The sequence below is a fragment of the Muntiacus reevesi genome, chromosome 2, assembly GCF_963930625.1.
Source record: "Muntiacus reevesi chromosome 2, mMunRee1.1, whole genome shotgun sequence".
NCBI classification, from domain to species: domain Eukaryota; kingdom Metazoa; phylum Chordata; class Mammalia; order Artiodactyla; family Cervidae; genus Muntiacus; species Muntiacus reevesi.
In genome coordinates, this window is record NC_089250.1 from 138,917,898 (window position 1) to 138,938,367 (window position 20,470).

General features: G+C 36.3%; 1 protein-coding gene across 2 annotated transcripts in view; it reads left to right on the forward strand.

The window, feature by feature from the left end:
* LOC136158243 (cytochrome P450 2C19-like) overlaps window positions 1-20,470 on the forward strand; it is a 36,111-nt gene that overhangs the window by 3,038 nt on the left and 12,603 nt on the right. Inside the window, exons 4-5 of one of the 2 annotated variants that reach the window (XM_065920026.1) lie at window positions 16,096-16,256; window positions 17,528-17,704. In XM_065920026.1, coding sequence (XP_065776098.1) covers window positions 16,096-16,256; window positions 17,528-17,704 — 338 coding nt within the window. The remainder of the gene's footprint in view (window positions 1-16,095; window positions 16,257-17,527; window positions 17,705-20,470) is intronic. The other variant, XM_065920027.1, reaches the window with a different exon arrangement.

The following is a 20,470-nucleotide window of genomic DNA, read 5'->3' on the forward strand; positions in this document are numbered from 1 at the left end:
TCTGTAACTCTATCATTAAGTCTTCTCTCTCCAATATTCTGGGAGGTGGGTCATAGAAGATCTTGCTGTGATTTATGTCAGAGAGTGTTTTGCCTATGTTCTCCTCTAGGAGTTTTATAGTTTCTGGTCTTACATTTAGATCTTTAATCCATTTTGAGTTTATTTTTGTGTATGGTGTTAGAAAGTGTTCTAGTTTCATTCTTTTACAAGTGGTTGACCAGTTTTCCCAGCACCACTTGTTAAAGAGATTGTCTTTTTTCCATTGTATATCCTTGCCTCCTTTGTCAAAGATGAGGTGTCCATAGGTTCGTGGATTTATCTCTGGGCTTTCTATTCTGTTCCATTGATCTATATTTCTGTCTTTGTGCCAGTACCATACTGTCTTGATGACTGTGGCTTTGTAGTAGAGTCTGAAGTCAGGCAGGTTGATTCTTCCAGTTCCATTCTTCTTTCTCAAGATTACTTTGGCTATTCAAGGTTTTTTGTATTTCCATACAAATTGTGAAATTATTTGTTCTAGTTCTGTGAAAAATACCGTTGGTAGCTTGATAGGGATTGCAGTGAATCTATAGATTGCTTTGGGTAGAATAGCCATTTTGACAATATTGATTCTTCCAATCCATGAACACGGTATGTTTCTCCATCTGTTTGTGTCCTTTTTGATTTCTTTCATCAGTGTTTTATAGTTTTCTATGTATAGGTCTTTTGTTTCTTTAGGTAGATATACTCCTAAGTATTTTATTCTTTTTGTTTCAATGGTGAATGGTATTGTTTCCTTAATTTCTCTTTCTAATTTTTCATTGTTAGTAAATAGGAATGCAAGGGATTTCTGTGTGTTAATTTTATATCCTGCAACTTTACAATATTCATTGATTAGCTCTAGTAATTTTCTGGAAGAATCTTTAGGGTTTTCTATGTAGAGGATCATGTCATCTGCAAACAGCGAGAGTTTCACTTCTTCTTTTCCTATCTGGATTCCTTTTATGTCTTTTTCTGCTCTGATTGCTGTGGCCAAAACTTCCAACACTATGTTGAATAGTAGTGGTGAGAGTGGGCATCCTTGTCTTGTTCCTGATTTCAGAGGAAATGCTTTCAATTTTTCACCATTGAGGGTGATGCTTGCTGTGGGTTTGTCATATATAGCTTTTATTATGTTGAGGTATGTTCCTTCTATTCCTGCTTTCTGGAGAGTTTTAATCATAAATGAGTGTTGAATTTTGTCAAAGGCTTTCTCTGCATCTATTGAGATAATCATATGGTTTTTATCTTTCAATTTGTTAATGTGGTGTATTACGTTGATTGATTTGCGGATATTAAAGAATCCTTGCATTCCTGGGATAAAGCCCACTTGGTCATGGAGAACATAGGCAAAACACTCTCTGACATAAATCACAGCAAGATCTTCTATGACCCACCTCCCAGAATATTGGAAATAAAAGCAAAAATAAACAAATGGGACCTAATGAAAATTAAAAGCTTTTGCACAACAAAGGAAACTATAAGTAAGGTGAAAAGACAGCCCTCAGATTGGGAGAAAATAATAACAAATGAGGAAACAGACAAAGGATTAATCTCAAAAATATACAAGCAACTCCTGAAGCTCAATTCCAGAAAAATAAACGACCCAATCAAAAAATGGGCCAAAGAACTAAACAGACATTTCTCCAAAGAAGACATACAGATGGCTAACAAACACATGAAAAGATGCTCAACATCACTCATCATCAGAGAAATGCAAATCAAAACCACAATGAGGTACCATTACACGCCAGTCAGGATGGCTGCTATCCAAAAGTCTACAAGCAATAAATGCTGGAGAGGGTGTGGAGAAAAGGGAACCCTCTTACACTGTTGGTGGGAATGCAAACTAGTACAGCCACTATGGAAAACAGTGTGGAGATTTCTTAAAAAACTGGAAATAGAACTGTCATATGACCCAGCAATACCACTTCTAGGCATACACACTGAGGAATCCAGATCTGAAAGAGACACGTGCACCCCAATGTTCATCGCAGCACTGTTTATAATAGCCAGGACATGGAACCAACCCAGATGCCCATCAACAGATGAATGGATAAGGAAGCTGTGGTACATATACACCATGGAATATTACTCAGCCGTTAAAAAGAATTCATTTGAATCAGTTCTAATGAGATGGATGAAACTGGAGCCCATTATACAGAGTGAAGTAAGCCAGAAAGATAAAGAACATTACAGTATACTAACACATATATACGGAATTTAGATAGATGGTGGCGATAACCCTATATGCAAAACAGAAAAAGAGACACAGAAGTACAGAACAGACTTTTGAACTCTGGGGGAGAACGTGAGGGTGGGATGTTTTGAAAGAACAGCATGTATACTATCTATGGTGAAACGGACCACCAGCCCAGGTGGGATACATGAGTCAGGTGCTCGGGCCTGGTGCACTGGGAGGACCCTGAGGAGTCGGGTGGGGAGGGAGGTGGGAGGGGGGATCGGGATGGGGAATACGTGTAACTATATGGCTGATTCATGTCAATGTATGACAAAACCCACTGAAATGTTGTAAAGTGATTGGCCTCCAACTAATAAAATAATATTAAAAAAAAAAAAAAAAAAGTCTTCTCTCTCTCCAATGATGCCCCTTGGAAGCATTTCAGGATGGGCCACACCTTTCCTATAGGTCATGACTGTCAGCCCTCATGTTGAGGAGAGAGGGTTTGAAGCAGAGAACCAAGTGGGCTTTTGTGTATCTATACTTGCTATGTGTGGACTTCTATGATTACACATACTGTGTGGTTATAATATGGTCATTTATTCATAGCATCTCCTGAGCCTTGTTTTAATATCAGAAATTGCTGAGAATAGTTTTGAGTCATTTCATGAAAGAGAGAGCAGTGGTTTTCCTGTATCATAAATGTGGTTATCTGTTTTGGAGCATTTCACCAGGTAATACTTGTTAAGTGGACAGGGTGGCAATGACCTCCTTATGCCCTTATGGAGCATGAAACAAGTGTCATATGTGTTTACTTAATTGAACTATATTCTTATATTCAGTCTCACAGAAATAACTGACAGTTACTCCAGGATCCAGTCCTACAGTTCTGGCCAATAGTTATGTCATCTATGATTTCAGTCCATTAGGAATATCTCAGTTCAGTTCTCCTCAATCGTTGAGTTCCTCTGTAAAGGCATAAGTGCATGCTAAGTCCCTTCAGTCATGTCCGACTCTTTGTGACCTTATGGACTGTAGCCCACTAGGCTCCTTTACCCATAGGATTCTCCTTGCAAGAATACTGGAGTGGGTTGCTGCCCCCTCCTCCAGGGGATCTTCCCGACCCAGGGATTGAACGTGTGTCTCCCTCTTAAGTCTCCTGCATAGGCAGGCAGGCTCTTTACCACGAGCTCCACCTGGGAAGCCCTCTCTGTAAAGGCAGCACTATTTAAAGATATCAGCATCAATGATTTCTTGCTACTCAATACTCACTGTATTTATATTTTGAAAAAGGATATGCTACATCATAATTCAGCACAATACACCAAACCAAGTGATTAATATGAAATGTTTTATTTAACTAGATTTCAACCTAATGAATACCTTTTTACCCTGCCATCTTGAACTAGAATTTGACTCTGTTTTCAGTTTACCAAACTTTGATTCATCGTTATTGATTTTGATAACAAATTTATGGTAATTATTTACTTCCCACTGCCGGGCACAAAGTGTTTGTCATAATGACTCTGATTTTTCAGCTTGTATTACAGATTACACTGTTTTAATTTTTTTATTAAATAAAATAAAATAATTAAAGAATTAAATAAAAGTAAAGATTGAAAATCAAATTTCATGTGAATCACATATAGATGAAATTTCCCAAAGTTTTCATAATCACCCTCTACCTATAATGTAAAATAAACTTTATTTTATCCTTACAAGCCTGGAATATAAAGGAGATTGGCATAGGAACCACTAAGTATGGCTCCTTTTGTTCCATGCCCTACCTTTCTTTACAACACTTGAAAATTTTTTTATAGTAAACAGCATATAACACGAGATCTATCCTCTTAACATTTTACTGTGTGCAAGGCAGTATTATTAACTATAATCACACAGTAGGCCTCTAGAGCTTTCATCCTTCATGACTGTTATTCTCTACCCATTGGATTCTCCATTTCCTTTCCCCAAGGCCCTGCTAACCAGCAATCTACTTTCTATTTCTTTGAGTTTGACTTCTTTGGCTACTTCATCTAAGTGGAATTATGCAACATTGGTCCTTTCATGACTGACTTTTTTATTTAGCAAAATATGCTCATGGGTCATCTGTATTGTAGTATGTGACAAGATTTCTTTCATGTTTATGACTGAATAGTACTCCAGTGTGTGTATTTGCATATTTGATTTTTTGCTCTTTATTGAGGGGTATTTAAGTTCTTTCCACCCCATGGCTATATCTATTTGAGATCCCAAATCAGTTCAGTTCTTTTGGATAAGAACTCATAAATGGGACTTCTGGGTAATACAGTAATTGTGTTGAATATTTTTGATTTTTGAGGAGCCTCCACAGTCAAAATATGAACACAAGGGCTAGTCCAACCACACCTTTGGTTATTGATAAGCTGAGACAAGCGCAAAACTTAATGATTAGTGATGGTGGCATCATTTCAGACACCTATTGAGCAATCTTCTTTATTTTTTTAAATGAACACAAGTAAAAAATATTATATAACTCATTAATGAGGAAATCAGTTACAAAAAGTAGTAACAGAGTGTTCCAATCAGGTTATAGGACAAGGGTGGGAAAGTACAGATTTATTTAGAGTGAAAAAATGTTGATTATGAATGTGCAAATGAAGACAAAACTAGGTAGGAAAGTCAACTGAATCTCTACTCTACAGAACAGTTTGTATGTCTAGAGATAAGAATTATTTTGTGTCACTATCTATTGTTGAAAATTGAAAAAGTTGCAAAATAGCTCCCATAGAATTATAGAAGGGTGAACTATAGATAGTGCATAGTTTTCTACTGAACCATACATTTTCCCTATGTGGTAGCTGTAACTACACCTACATATCCAGGTTTTAAAAAAATCAACTTCCCAATATCTGCCTCCTTAGCGCAGTAGGCAGTGCCTCAGTATCATAAAAAATCAACATCCAGAATGGATGTGGTCTACACTCAATATTTTCACCCAGCTTAATATTGAGATATTATTGATACTGTGTAAGTTTAAAGTATACAATATGTTGATTTTATATACTCATACACTGCAATAGATTACTACCATAGCATTGTCTAGCACCTCCATCAAGTCCCATAATTACCTTTCTTTAGAGAACACATAAAATCTAACTTCTCAGTAATTTTTAGGTATGTAATATGGCTATGTTAACTCTAATAATATTGTTGTGCATTAGATTCCTCAGAACTGATTCATTTTCTAACTGGAAATCTGTACTCCTTATCTCCCCAACCTCCTGCCCCCTAGAAACCATCCTTCTACTCTGTTTCTATGAGTTAGTTCTGTTTTTTTTTAGATTCCACATGTAAGTGATTTCATAAAGTATTTGTCTTGTCTGTCTTATTTCACTCAGCATAATATGCTCACGATATATTCAGTAGTAGCAAATACAAGGATTTCCTTCCTCTCATGGCTGAATAGTATTCCATTGTGTATGTGTGTGTATGTGTATATCACTCAAGTGCTGCACTTAAAGTGATGTATATACAGTAGACACTTGAATAACATGGATTTGAACTCATTGGTCCACATATATGTGAATATTTTCCAGTAAGTACTTGCTATAGTATCACATGACTCATGCTTGCTTGGATTCTGGAACATGTAACTGAAGATGTGGAAGGTCAACTGTAAAGTTATGCATAGATTTTGGACTGTGGCCAGGTGGAATGGGGGTCAGTGCTCCATCCACGTGTTGTTCAAGAGTCAACTCTGTGTGTATATTTATTTTTTCTTTATCCATTCAGCAGCTGATAGAGACTTCTTTGTCTGCATATCTTAGATATTGTGAATAATGCAGCAATAAACATGAAGTACAGAAACCTCTATGATATTCTGTTTTCATTTCATTCAGAAGTAGCAATGCTGGATCATATGGTAGTTCTATTTTTAATATATAGAGGAACTTCTACTCTGTTTTACATAGTGACTGTAGAAGTTTGCATTCACACCAATAGTGTTTAAGTGTTCACCTTTCTCCACATCCCAGTCAACCCTTGATATCTCTTGACTTTTGATGGCAGCCATTCTAACGTGTGTTTTGTGGTTTCAATCTCCATTTTCCTGACAATTGGTAATGTTGAGAACCTTTTATGCACTTGTTGGCCATTTGCATGTCTTTTGGGAGAAATGTCTGTTCAGTTTCTCTGCCCATTTTTAACCAGGTTGCTTTTCTTTTTATTGTGTTCTATGAGTTCTCTACATATTTTGGATATTAACCCTTTATAAGAAATATGGTTTGCAAATATTTTCTCACATTTTGTAGGTTTTCTTTCATACTTATTTTGCTGTACAGAAAAGCTTTTAACTTTGAGGTAGTCCCATCAGTTTACTTTTGATTTTGTTGCTTGTGCTTTTGGTGTCACATTAAAAAAATCACATTGCCAAAACCATTCTCAAGGACTATTTTCTTGAAGCTTTATTCTAGTAGTTTTTTGCTTTCAGGTCTTACTTTGAAGTCTTTAATCCACTTAAAGTTAACTTTTGTGAATGGTAAAGATAAGGGTCCTGTTTCATTCTTTTGCATGTGAATTTTCCATTTTCACAACACCATTTATTGAAGAGACTATCCTTCCCCCTTTAAGTATTCTTGGCTCCCTTGTCAAATATTAGTTGATAATATATGTATGGGTTTATTACTGGGTTCTGAATTCTGTTGCATTGGTTTATATGTTTGTTTTTATGCCAGCACAGTACTATATTGATATCTTAGCTTTGTAATATGATTTGAAATCAGAAATTTTAATGTGTTCAGCATTTTTCATTCTTCTTGGGACTTCTTTGGGTATTTGGGCTCTTTTGTGATTCCATGTGGATTTTAGAATTATTTTTTGTATTTCTGTAAGAAATGCCATTAGAATTTGATAGAACTTGATAGAATTACAATGGTACAGACTGCTTTGGATATTATGGACATAATAATAGTATTAACACTTCTGATTCATGGACACTAAATAGTTTTTCATTTATTCATGCTTTATTTAATTATTTTCATCAGTGTCTTTGAGAGATCAGTATACAACACTTTAATTTTTTTGGTTAAATTTATTACTAAGCATTTTATCATTTTATTGTGAGTAAAAATGGGATTATTTTATTTCTTTTTCAGAGAGTTTGTTTTTAATGAACAGAAATGCAAATCATTTTTTATGTTGACTTCACACCCTGCAACTTTATTGAATTCACTGACTAGTTATAACAGTTTTTAGTAGGGTCTTTAGGCTTTCCATAGATAAGATCTTATGTGCAAGCAGACATTTTTTACTTCTTCTTTTTCCTTTGGACACATTTTATTTCTTTTTACTGAGAGATAACTGTGGCCTGGACCCCCAGTACTATGTTGAATAGGAGTGATAAGAGGGGGCAATCATATTTTTCCTGATTCTAGAGGAAAAGCTTTCAGACTGTCACCTTTGAGTATGATGTTAACTATAGGTTTGTCATATATCACTTTATTATGTTGAGGAATATGGAAGTGTTTTTATCAAGAAAGAATTTCTAATTTTGTTAAATGCTTTTTCTACATTGATTGTGTTGATTTTTGCTTTTCATTTTAATAATGTGGTATATTGCATTGATAAATTTGCATACGTTCAAAAGAGTTTGAGAAGGATTGGCAATGTTTCTAATCCTTAAATGTTTGTGCAATTCACCAGTGAAACCATCTGGTTCTAGGCTTTTTTTGTTGTTGGGTTTTGATTACTGATTTAGCAACATTATCATTTTTGGTTTGTGAGATTTTCTGTTTCTTCATGATTCAGTTCTAACAGCTTGTCTATCCATTTCTTCTATGCTATACAGTTTGTTGATGTCATAGTAGTTGCTTCAACTTTTTGTGTATTTCTGTGGTATCAGTTGTAACATCTCATCTTCACTTCTGATTGTTTTTCATTTGAATTTTCTTTTCTAATTAAAATTTTTTCCCATTTATTTTTATTAGTTGGAGGCTGATTACTTCACAATATTGTAGTGGTTTTTTGTCATACGTTGACATGAATACACATGTAATTAAAATTTTTTAAATAGCACTTGTTATTTGGAGTGAAACTTTCTTGTACACCTTTTCATCCATTTATTTGTTTGTTGTGTTTTGGCTGCATGGCATGTGGGATCTTTGTTCCCTGACCAAGGATCAAACACATGCCCCCTGTATCGGAAGTGTAGAGCCTCAACCACTGGACTGCCAGGGAAGTCCCTGCCCTCTCTCTCCTGTTTTTTTTTATAGATAATCTAGGTAAAGGTTTGTCAGTTTATCTTTGAATTCCTATACTAGAGGTAATGGTGGTTTATGCACCACCTCTACATTACTGTGGGATTCTGGATTGGTCTATATATTTACCTATATCAGCAAGCTTTATACTTTTGTGCTATGTGTTGCTGTTCAGTGCCCTATTGTTTCAACTTTAATGACACGTTTTAGCATTTCTTGTAAGACATGTCTACTGGTGATGAACACCTTCAGCTTTTATTTATCTTTAATTGGAGAATTGTTTTGCCAGATATATTAAGAGTTTTCTTGGCTGACAATTTTTTTTTTTCTTTTTACTGTATCATCCTACTCATTTCTGGCCTGCAACATCTCTGCTTAGAAACCTGTTGTTAGTTAGTTGTATGATGCTTCTGTTGTAAGTGACTATTTCCTTGCTGCTATCACACTTCTCTCTTTATCTTTGACTTTCGGCAATTTGATTATAATGTATTTCAAAGTGGTTTCATCTGTTCATCCTAGTTAGAGTGTGTTGGCCTTCTAGAATCTGAGTGTCAGTTTTCCCCCTGATATGGAAAGTTTTTGCCACTATTTCTTCAAATAAGCTTTCTGTCCCTTTCTATCGCTCTTCCCCATAAAATGCATATTGATATAATTATTGGTGTTCTGTAAGTTCCTTAGGATTTCTTCATTCTTTTTCATATTTTTCCCTTTTGATCTTCTGATTAAATAATATTAACATGGGCTTAGTTACTCTGAGGCATATAGAATCTTAGTTTCCCAACTAGGAATGGAACCCAAGTCTCCTGCATGGGAAGGCAGATTCTTAACCATTGAACTACCAGGGAAGTCCTTTTTTGATTCTTTTCTGTATTTTGTCTCTTTGTTGACATTCTCATTTTGTTCATGAATCATCCTCTTGAACTGGTGAAGTATCTTTATCATATTTAAAAAAATTCTTTGTTCATGTAAGTAATACCTCCATTTTTTTTAGGATCAGTATCCAGAGATTTATTTTCTACCTTTGAGCCATGTTTCCTGCTTCTTTTTATGTTTTGTGACTTAATGTTGGAATCCAGGATTTTGAAAAAAATTGCCAACTCTCACAGTCTTTTTTTTTTTTAATGGGTAGTTCAGAGCTGATTCTGCCTTCTTTTTTTGATTATTTAAATTTAATTAAATTATTTTTAATTGGAAGATAATTTCTTTACATTATTGTGGCCCAGTCTTTATGGGCCAACTTTATATGAGGCAAAACTCTCACCAGGTATCTTGGCTAGGGATTCTGGGGGTTTCTGAAACCTTTTTCTTTTGAAAATGAAGATGCAACTTCTCTGTAGAGAATTAAATAACTTCTCTTTAGTGTAGACTTTCACAATTAGGAAAACTTGCCAAATTCATTTCAGGTAATCTCTTGTTCCTGTTGTTTGTCTGCAGCAAGGTCCCCCTTCATACCCTGAATCAGATGAGACAGATACCATTCTCTTGGGTAGCCCTGCAAAAAGTCAGAGCACCAGATGCAAGCTCTACTTCTCTCCCATCCCCTTCAAGAAAAAAATCTGAAGTGGCTCAGTTTCTTTAGATTATGCCAAGCCATGCTATCCATAGCAAACCACTATCCTCACTTTCCTTTATTCTCAGTGGTCCCAGACATCCATATAATCCTAGTTCTGAGAACACCCCAAGTGAGTTAAGATAGAAATCATTCCTAAAGAAGCCTCTGAAAAGTCAGTTTTTCAGATGCATGCTTCATCCTTCTCTTTCCTGCGATGGAGTAATCACCACCTAGGACATCCTCTTCCATCATTGAGTTATGTCAGGTTGGGGGAGTTGCTAATACAGAAAAAATGAAATTTCACTTTTATGTTTTAATATGGCTGTTCTTAGCTGTGTACTCATCTATGGTACTGCCACACCTAACTGGATTCTGAAAACCTCATTAAAATTTTTAATGCATTTATAATTTCTAAATCAGTGTTTCTAAGGGAGAACAAGGGCTAAGACTTCCTATTTCACCATTTTCCTTATGTCACTCTGTCAGGTGATTTTTAATTGAAATAATTCTTGATCTATAGATATGAACTTTTAATCTCTGCACATAATGAATTTTCATTGATCATTTCATTGAAGCAATTTTTTTTTATAGATCTCCTACCAAAAAAGAAAACTTTTCCTTTAATGTGATTTCTTTATTGGAAATATGAAAATTTTGATTTAAATGATGCATTTAAAACTGATTGAAATAAACTAATCTATTGCTAGCTACACAGAACAATATCACAGATGTTCACATAGGGCAACTCTGCCCAAATAATTAATTTTTGATCCAAAAGGAAATGATAAACATTTAATTCCTAAGGAGACAATTTTTAAAAAATTTTCATCAATTTACCTTTTCTGCTTCACTTACCTGGGATTTATGTTTGAAATAGAAATTTTGCATTTTATTCTTATTTTTCTATGATCCAGCCTGTGTTGGCAATTTGATCTCTGTTTCCTCTGCCTTTTCTACATCCAGCTTGTTCATCTGGAACTTCTCGGTTCACGTACTGCTGAAGCCTAGCTTAAAGGATTTTTGGGATCATGGAAAAAGCAAGGGAATTCTAAAAAATTCATCTATCTGTTTCCGCTTCATTGATTCTGCTAAAGCTTTTGACTATGTATTATTGTTGTTCAGTTCCTCGGTTGTGTCCGACTCTTTGCAACCCCATGGACCGCAGCATGCCAAGCTTCCTTGTCCTTCACCATCTCCTGGAGCTTGCCCAAATTTATGCCCATTGAGTCAGTGATACCATCCAACCATTTCATCCTCTGTCCTGCCCTTCTCCTCGTGCCTTCAATCTTTCCCAACATCAGAGTCTTTTCAATGCGTCAACTCGTTGCATCAGGTGGCCAAACCATTGGAGCTTCAGCTTCAGTATCAGTCCTTCCATTGAATATTCAGGGTTGATTTCCTTTAGATTAACTGATTTTGTATCCTTGTAGTCCAAGGGACTCCCCCACAACTTTCTTCAACACTACAGTTCGAAAGCATGAACTCTTCCACACTCAGCCTTCTTTATGGTCGAACTCCCACATCCATACATGACTACTGGAAAAACCATAGCTTTGACTAGACGGACTTTTGTTGCAAAGTAATGTCTCTGTTTTTACTATGCTATCTAGGTTGGTCATAGCTTTTCTTCCAAGGAGCAAGCATCTTTTAATTTTATGGTTTCAGGCACCATCTGCAGTGATTTTGGAGCCCAAAAGAATAAAGTTGTCACTGTTCCCATTGTTCCCCATTTATTTGCCATGAAGTGATGGGACTGGATGTTATGATCTTAGTTTTCTGAATGTTGAGTTTTAAGCCAGCTTTTTACTCTCCTCTTTCACTTTCATCAAGAGGCTCTTTAGTTTCTCTTCGCTTTTTGCCATAAGGGTGGTATCATCTGCATATCTGAGGTTATCAATATTTCTCCCAACAATCTTGATCCAGCTTGTGCTTCATCCAGCCCAGCATTTCCCATGATGTACTCCACATAGAAGTTAAATAAGCAGGATGACAATATACAGTCTTGTCATACTTCCTTCTCAATTTTGAAAAGTCCGTTGTTCCATGTCCAGTTCTAACTGTTGCTTCTTGACCTGCATACAGGTTTCTTAGGAAGCAAGTTAGGTGGTCTGGTATTCCCACCTTTTAAAGAATTTTCCACAGTTTGTTGTGATCTACACAGTCAAAGGCTCTAGCGTAGTCAATGAAGCAGAAGTAGATGTTCTTCTGGAATTCTCTTGCTTTTTCTAAGATCCAACGGATGTTGGCAATTTGACCTCTTGTTCCTCTGCCTTTTCTAAACCCAGCTTGAACATCTGGAAGTTCTTGGTTCACATCCTGTTGATGCCTCACTTGGAGAATTTTGAGTATTACTTTGCTAGCATATGAAATGAGTGAATTTGTCTGATACTTTGAACATTCTTTGGCATTGCCTTTGTTTGAGATTAGGATGAAAACTGACCTTTTTCAGTCTTGTGGCCACTGCTGAGTTTTCCAAATTTGCTGGCATATTGAGTGCAGCACTTTCACAGCATCATCATTTAGGATTTGAAATAGTTCGGCTGGAGTTCCATCACCTTCAGTATCTTTTTCACATGATGTTTCCTAAGGCCCACTTGACTTTGCATTCCAGGATGTCTGACTCGAGGTGAGTGATCACACCATCATGGTTATCTGGGTCGTGAAGATCTTTTCTGTATAGTTCTTCTGTGTATTCTTGCCACCTTTTATTAATATCTTCTGGCTCTGTTAGGTCCATACCATTTCTGTCCTTTATTGTGACCACCTTTGCATGAACTCTTCCCTTGGTATCTCTAATTTTCTCAAAGAGATCTCTAGTCTTTGCCATTCTCTTGTTTTCCTCTGTTTCTTAGCATTGATCACTTAGGAAGGCTTTCTCATTTCTGCTTGCTCTTTTTTGGAACTCTGTATTCAGGTGGGTAAAACTTTCCTTCTCTCCATTGACTGTGTGGATCACAACAAACTGTGGAATATTCTTAAGAAGATCGGAATACCAGATCACCTGGTATGGATTGACTTGTTTCATCTCCTTGCTGTCCAAGGGACTCTCAAGAGTCTTCCCCAGCACTACAGTTTGAAAGCATCAGTTCTTCATCACTCAGCCTTCTTTATTGTCTTACTCTCACATCTATACATGGCTATTTTAAAAACCATAGCTTTGACTATATGAACCTTTGTGGGCAAAGTGAGGTCTCTGTTTTTTAAAACACTGTCTGCCTTTGACATAACTATTGTGCCAAGGAGCTAGTATCTTTTCATTTTGCAGCTGCAGTCACTGATTTTGGAGCCAAAGAGCATGAAATCTGACACTGTGTCCACTTTGTGCCAGTCTATTTGCCATGAAGAGATAGGATCACATGCCATGATCTTAGTTTTTTGAATGTTGAGTTTTAAGCCAGCTTTTTCCACTCTCTTCTTTCACCTTCATCAAGAAGCTTTTTAGTTCTTCATTTTCTGTCATTAAAGTGGTATCATCAACACTGAATATGCTTTGGAAGGACTGATGTTGAAGCTGAAGCTCCAATACTTTGCCCAACCAGATGCGAAGAGTTGATTCATTGGAAAAGATCCTGATGCTGGGAAATATTGAGGGAAAGGGGTGACAGAGGATGAGATGATTGAATGATATCACTGACTCAATGGACATGAGCTTGAGCAAAGTCAGAGAGATAGTGATGGACAGAGAAGCCTGGCGTGCTGCAGTTCATGAGGTCACAAAGAGACAGACATGACTTAGTGACTGAATAATAACAATTCACATTTTAGACAAGAAACCCATTTTATAAAAAGTTACTTTTCTTGTTCTCATTTATTTTATTTGTTTTTTATTGGAGGATTTTTGCTTTACAATGTTGTGGTGGCCAACATTTTTCATTTGTATGTTTTTCTTCTCATACAGCATGGATACTTGCTGCTTTTTAAAATCTGTTCCTTCAAATACATGAATTCACCTACAATCGCTGTTTAAATTCCTTGTTGATTCTAGAGATGATTCTTTCAACTATTCATTATATAAAATGCATGTTGAGGTTCTCAACTATTCCCTTTTTTTCTTTATCAGTGCTTTATTTTCTACAGACTTTGCAAACAGATAATATTCAGCGCTAATAAATTTAGGTTATAAAATGATGTAAAAATAGCCTTTTAAACTGTTTTCTTTTTTTTTTTTTCCTTGAACTTAACATTCGTTTTGGGTGAAAATAGTACAAATAAACGCTGTGGATTTTATTTTTTGTTTTGCTTTTTTTAAAAATTAATTAATTAATTTATTTTTATTAGTTGGAGGCTAATTACTTCACAACATTTCAGTGGGCTTTGTCATAAATTGGTATGAATCAGTCATAGAGTTACACGTATTCCCCATCCCGATCCCCCCGCCCACTTCCCTGTCCACCCGACTCCTCTGGGTCCTCCCAGTGCACCAGGCCCGAGCACTTGTCTCATGCATTCCACCTGGGCTGGTGATCTGTTGCACCATAGATAATATACATGCTGTTCTTTTGAAACATCCCACCCTCATCTTCTCCCACAGAGTTCAAAAGTTTGTTCTGTACTTCTGTGTCTCTTTTTCTGTTTTGCATATAGGGTTATCATTACCATCTTTTAAAATTCCATATATATGTGTTAGTATGCTGTAATGTTCTCTATCTTTCTGGCTTACTTCACTCTGTATAATGGGCTCCAGTTTCATCCATCTCATTAGAACTGATTCAAATGAATTCTCTTTAACAGCTGAGTAATATTCGATGGTGTATATGTACCACAGCTCTCTTATCCATTCATCTGCTGATGGGCATCTAGGTGGCTTCCATGTCCTGGCTATTATAAACAGTGCTGTGATGAACATTGGGGTACACATGTCTCTTTCAGATCTGGTTTCCTTAGTGAGTATGCCCAGAAGTGGTATTGCTGGGTCATATGGCAGTCCTATTTCCAGTTTTTTAAGAAATCTCCACACTGTTTTCCATAGTGGCTATACTAGTTTGCATTCCCACCAACAGTGTAAGAGGGTTCCCTTTTCTCCACACCCTCTCCAGCATTTATTGCTTGTAGACTTTTGGATAGCAGCCATCCTGACTGGCGTGTAATGGTACCTCATTGTGGTTTTGATTTGCATTTCTCTGATTATGAGTGATGTTGAGCATCTTTTCATGTGTTTGTTAGCCATCTGTATGTCTTCTTTGGAGAAATGTCTGTTTAGTTCTTTGGCCCATTTTTTGATTGGGTCATTTATTTTTCTGGAATTGAGCTTCAGGAGTTGTTTGTATATTTTTGAGATTAATCCTTTGTCTGTTTCTTCATTTGCTATTATTTTCTCCCAATCTGAGGGGTGTCTTTTCACCTTACTTATAGTTTCCTTTGTAGTGCAGAAGCTTTTAAGTTTCATTAGGTCCCATTTGTTTATTTTTGCTTTTATTTCCAATATTCTGGGAGGTGGGTCATAGAGGATCTTGCTGTGATTTATGTCAGAGAGTGTTTTGCCTATGTTCTCTAGGAGTTTTATAGTTTCTGGTCTTACATTTAGATCTTTAATCCCTTTTGAGTTTATTTTTGTGTATGGTGTTAGAAAGTGTTCTGGTTTCATTCTTTTACAAGTGGTTGTCCAGTTTTCCCAGCACCACTTGTTAAAGAGGTTGTCTTTTTTCCATTGTATATCCTAAGGCAGTGGATTTTAATTGAATTGTCTTTTTCAAAAACCATTATTTACATAGCTAGGGTGAAATGATCTACTCAGGTTAAGGTAAAAGTGATGTGCTGATTTTATGCATGTGTAGTACTTTGTTGTTAAGGGAATTAGTAGGTAAAATATTGCTTTGTGAAAATGAAAGTCATTCAGTCGTGTCTGACTCTTTGCAACCCCATGGACTATCCATGGAATTCTCCAGGCCAGAATACTGGAGTGGGTAGCCTTTCCCTTCTCCAGTGTATCTTCCCAACCCAGGGATTGAACCCAGGTCTCCTGCACTGTAGGCAGATTCTTTACCAGCTGAGTCACAAGGAAGCCCAAAATATTGCTTTAGATTTCCTAAAATTACCTTTACCTGTTATCTTAAATACAAATGTCTCGTGTATGTTTTAATGACTTGTTTAAATTGCTTGCTATTCTTTAGGGTTGCCGTGTGACCCCACTTTCATCCTGGGCTGTGCTCCCTGCAATGTGATCTGCTCCATTATTTTCCAGAACCGTTTTGATTATAAAGATCCGATTTTTCTAGATCTAATGGAAAAACTGAATGAAAACGTCAGGATTGTGAGCTCTCCATGGGTTCAGGTGAGGTCAAGGTCCTTTCTTCTCCGGGAATCATTTCTGCTCTTTTCTCCATGAGGTCCAGATACACCAAGCTGTGAAGTGAATGTGTGAACAGCACAGTCCTGCCCAGAGCTGAGAATCACAGAGTGCTCATCTGGGGATGATGATGGAGGCCTTTAATGATAGACAGGAAAATTCATGCCCAGAATACAGAACTGTAATTCAGTCCTATTGACACTGTTCTGTGATTTTCCCATCAATTTCCAAAGCCCCTTTCCATATACTATTTTGGTAGCTTCCTGAAAGCATGCCTACAGCAGTAGAAGGACTTCCATGTCCTGGAAAGCCTTCCATTGCCCACAAGTCTTGTCACCCAGTCACCACGTAAGGATTTCTTCAGCACATTAAGTTGGCAGAAGTATCTGTGTTTGGAAAGGAAAAGAATGTCTCAAGGGGGAGAGTGCTGCCAGGGGACACTGACTAGGACAGGAATGTTTGGTGCTTCAGTTTGCGTCTTAACTGACAAGGTAATTGCTTTGGGGGTGATAAAGGGGATTGGGGATTTTTGGTGTAGGTACCACAAACCCACATCACAGGTGTGGATTTGCTGAGCTGACATGTTCTGCCCTCTACCTAAAAGACAATGATGTGAACTTGCAGAGGTCACTTAATTGCTCTGGGTCCCAGTGACTTTATCACGTTGAGTTGAGTTTCATGTTTTTTTGTTGCTTGTTTTTTTTTTTTTTTCAGCCTTGACCAGATGGACCTTTGCTGGCAAAGTAATCTCTGTTTTTTATTATGTTGTCTAGGTTGGTTATAACTTTAGTATTCTTTCAATCCTGAAATATGATATTATGTTTGAGCCTATGAGATAGCAGCAGAAACATCAGGGACCAGCTCTGGACTGGATATCAGGTTGTCCAAACTCTCTTAACCTCTGTTGTTTGTCATCTACAAAAAGTGAGTCTTAGTATTTCATGCCATCCCATGTTTCATGATAGTAGGGAAGAGTTGATATAAGAAAATGAGATAATTTTTATAACAGTGCTTTTATACTATACATAAAATATATGATTATAGGAAATGTTTATCATCTTTGATCCCTGGTCAGAATGTTCTCCCTCATAGGCATCTATCAGTATAGCAAACTGTGTACCTGTAAGGTAAGAATTTCCCTCAATACAGAGACCATATTATATTAATATTTATAATACCATTTCTGGCATATGGCATATGGTATAGAATTATTATTAAAGTGATCTTTATTTAATAAACAGTTGTTTCTCTCCTAGGTTTGCAATAATTTCCCTGCACTCATTGATTATTTACCAGGAAGTCATAACAAAGTACTTAAAAATGTTGCTGATTTAAAAAGTTATGTGTTGGAGAAAGCAAAGGAACACAAAGCATCCCTGGATATTAACAACCCTCGGGACTATATTGATTGTTTCCTGATTAGAATGGAGCAGGTAAAATGTTAATGACAGTTCAGTTATCTGATCGATTGTGCATTCTGTGGTTCAGTGACTAGTTCTGTATCCACCAGAGTTATTTTAATGGTCAGGCAAGCATTTTAAATACCTATGTGTGCATGATAAGTAGAAAAATTGATCCTGCTCTTTGTGCACTAAGAATCTACCCAAAGAGAGACAGAATGACACCTCAGGTGAAATGTAAACAATTATAAACTAGTTGTTTATTCCCTAAGTTGTGTCTGATTATTTTGAGAAAATACAAAATATCATGCTGTAATATGAAGATGGTCATGGTAATTGCACACACTGTGTGAGGGAATGGGAAAGAATGGCTTAAGGCAGCTGGCCTTCCTGTATGTCCAGTGGTTGGAAATATAATAATATATTTGCATTGAAGGACAGGGGAGGGAATTTCAGATGGGTGTATGCTGTATTCAGCAGTGCAGAGAAGTGTAATGGGAAAGAGTAGGTGGATGGAAGAGAGAAACCTTAATTGAATGTAAAGTAAAATGGGTTGGCATAGATATGGAGTTGGAAGTTGGTGTCTGTGAGCACCATTTATGGAAAAGACTTTTTCCCACATAAGTCATCTTGACATCCTTCTCAAAAATCAGTTGACTCAAAATATGGGGGTTTGTTTGTGTAATCTCAATTCTATGTCAATTATCTCTGCCACTCCTTATGTCAGTATCACATCATCTGGTGGTCTTAATTACTAGCTTTGTAGTTAATTTTGAAATTGAAATGTAACTTAACTTTGTTGTTCTTTCTAAAGATAGTTTTGGCTTTAGTGGTCCCTTAAATTTCCATGTGGATATTAGAATAAACTTGTCAATTTATACCAAGAAGGCAGTAGTGATTTTGATAAGATTGCAAAATTTTAATGAGTCTATGCTTCTGGACTGTAAACTTCATGTGTGTTCCTCAGTGTTTTTCTCCCTCCTTAGATGGGGCAGGAAAAGCGAGAGTGAGCTAGAGCTGGGAATTTCACTTCTCCCACATGGAATGCTAGAGATAACTGGATGGAATATTTTTCCACCCTCAAGTTGGTTAGTGTCTGATAAAACCCCAGCAGGTGAGGCTCTGATTAACTAGCTTCTCTTGAGGACAGGACTTCTTAAGACTTTATTTGGCTACTCAATCTTGCAATATCTTTTTTCTTCTTACTCATTCAATGTGTATTTGGGTCTTAAGTGACTTTCTTGTAAACAATGTACATTTTTATTTCTAATTTGAGGAATTAATATAATAAACATATAACATATTAGCTTTAGATGTACAACATAAAGATTCAATATATGCATGTATTGCAAAATGACCACCACGATAAGTCTAAATAACATTCATCTCACATATAATTGCAGGTTTTTCTTGTGATAAGAATTTTTAAGATTTACACTCCTAGCAACTTGCAAATTTACAATGCAGTATTAACTATAGTTATCATGCTGTATAGTACATCCCTAGGACTTATTTATATTTTACAACTGGAAATTTGTAATTTTGACCACGTTCATTCATTTTGACCCCTCTTCATCTCTGATAGCCACCAATGTGTTCTCTGCATTTATGAGTTCAGATTTTTATTTTATATTCCATGTATGTGTGCATGCTCAGTCACTCAGTTGTATCTGAACTCTTTGCGAGCCCATGGACTGTAACCCATGAAGCTCTTCTGTCCATGGGATTTTCCAGGCAAAAATATTGAAGCGAGCTGCTATTTCCTATTACAGGGGATCTTCCTAACCCAGGAATTGAACCCAGGTCTCTTGTGTCTCCTGCTTTGGTAGGTGAATTCTTTAGCACTGCGCCATTGAGAAAGCCTATAGTCCACGTATAGGTGAAATAATATGATATTTTATTTTCTCTTCCTGATTTATTCCATTTAGCATAATGCCTTCAAGTCCCATCCACACAATCATAAATGGCAAGATTTCCTTCCTTTTTATGGCTATATTATATTCCATTGTAAATGGGATATTCATCTACACAGTTTAAAATGATTAGATGCAGTGAATGATTTACTTCAGTATACTACTGTTTATTGTAAAAAGTACAATGCCAGAAACTTTCTGGTAAATTTTAAAATTTTTCTGGTATTGTACTTTTAGCTCCCAAATTTCTATTGGTGCTTTATTATAATGCTGTTCTCATTATTGATATTCCCTATTGTTCTGATACTTTTCTGATATTCTTAGTTCTATGTACATGGTTTAATTCATCTCTTTGCACATACCTAAGACATGTATCTTATAGTTTTTAATCTAGTAATTCCAGTGTCTGGGCTTCCTCAACAGTGGTTTGTGTCAATTTTTTTTCAGCTGTTAATGGACTATAAGTTTTATATGATGTGATAACTCTGGAAATAAGATTTTACTCTCTTCTAACAATTGTTATTGTTATTTGATGAAGACTGTATTCATTTCTTTTTGTAGTAACTTTTCTACATTATTTTTGCCAAGACTATTTTATTATCTTGTATGGTCACTTGACTTTCTGTTCTATTATCTCCATAGTTGGATAGTGACCTTACAAAGATTCTCTTAAATACATGTACCTAAATATCAATAGGAAAAGAAAGCATTCTCTTTATGTTTTCAATGAAAACCATAGAGATTGAAACAGTGGTTTTTCTCTGTGCCAGCCTCTCAATAATCCAAACACACAGTCCCAATGTAGAAGAATGTGGTCTAGTTTCCTGCTCTGAGATCCGCTGGCTACACCACAAATACAGTCCATGCTTTCCATAACTGTCTGCCT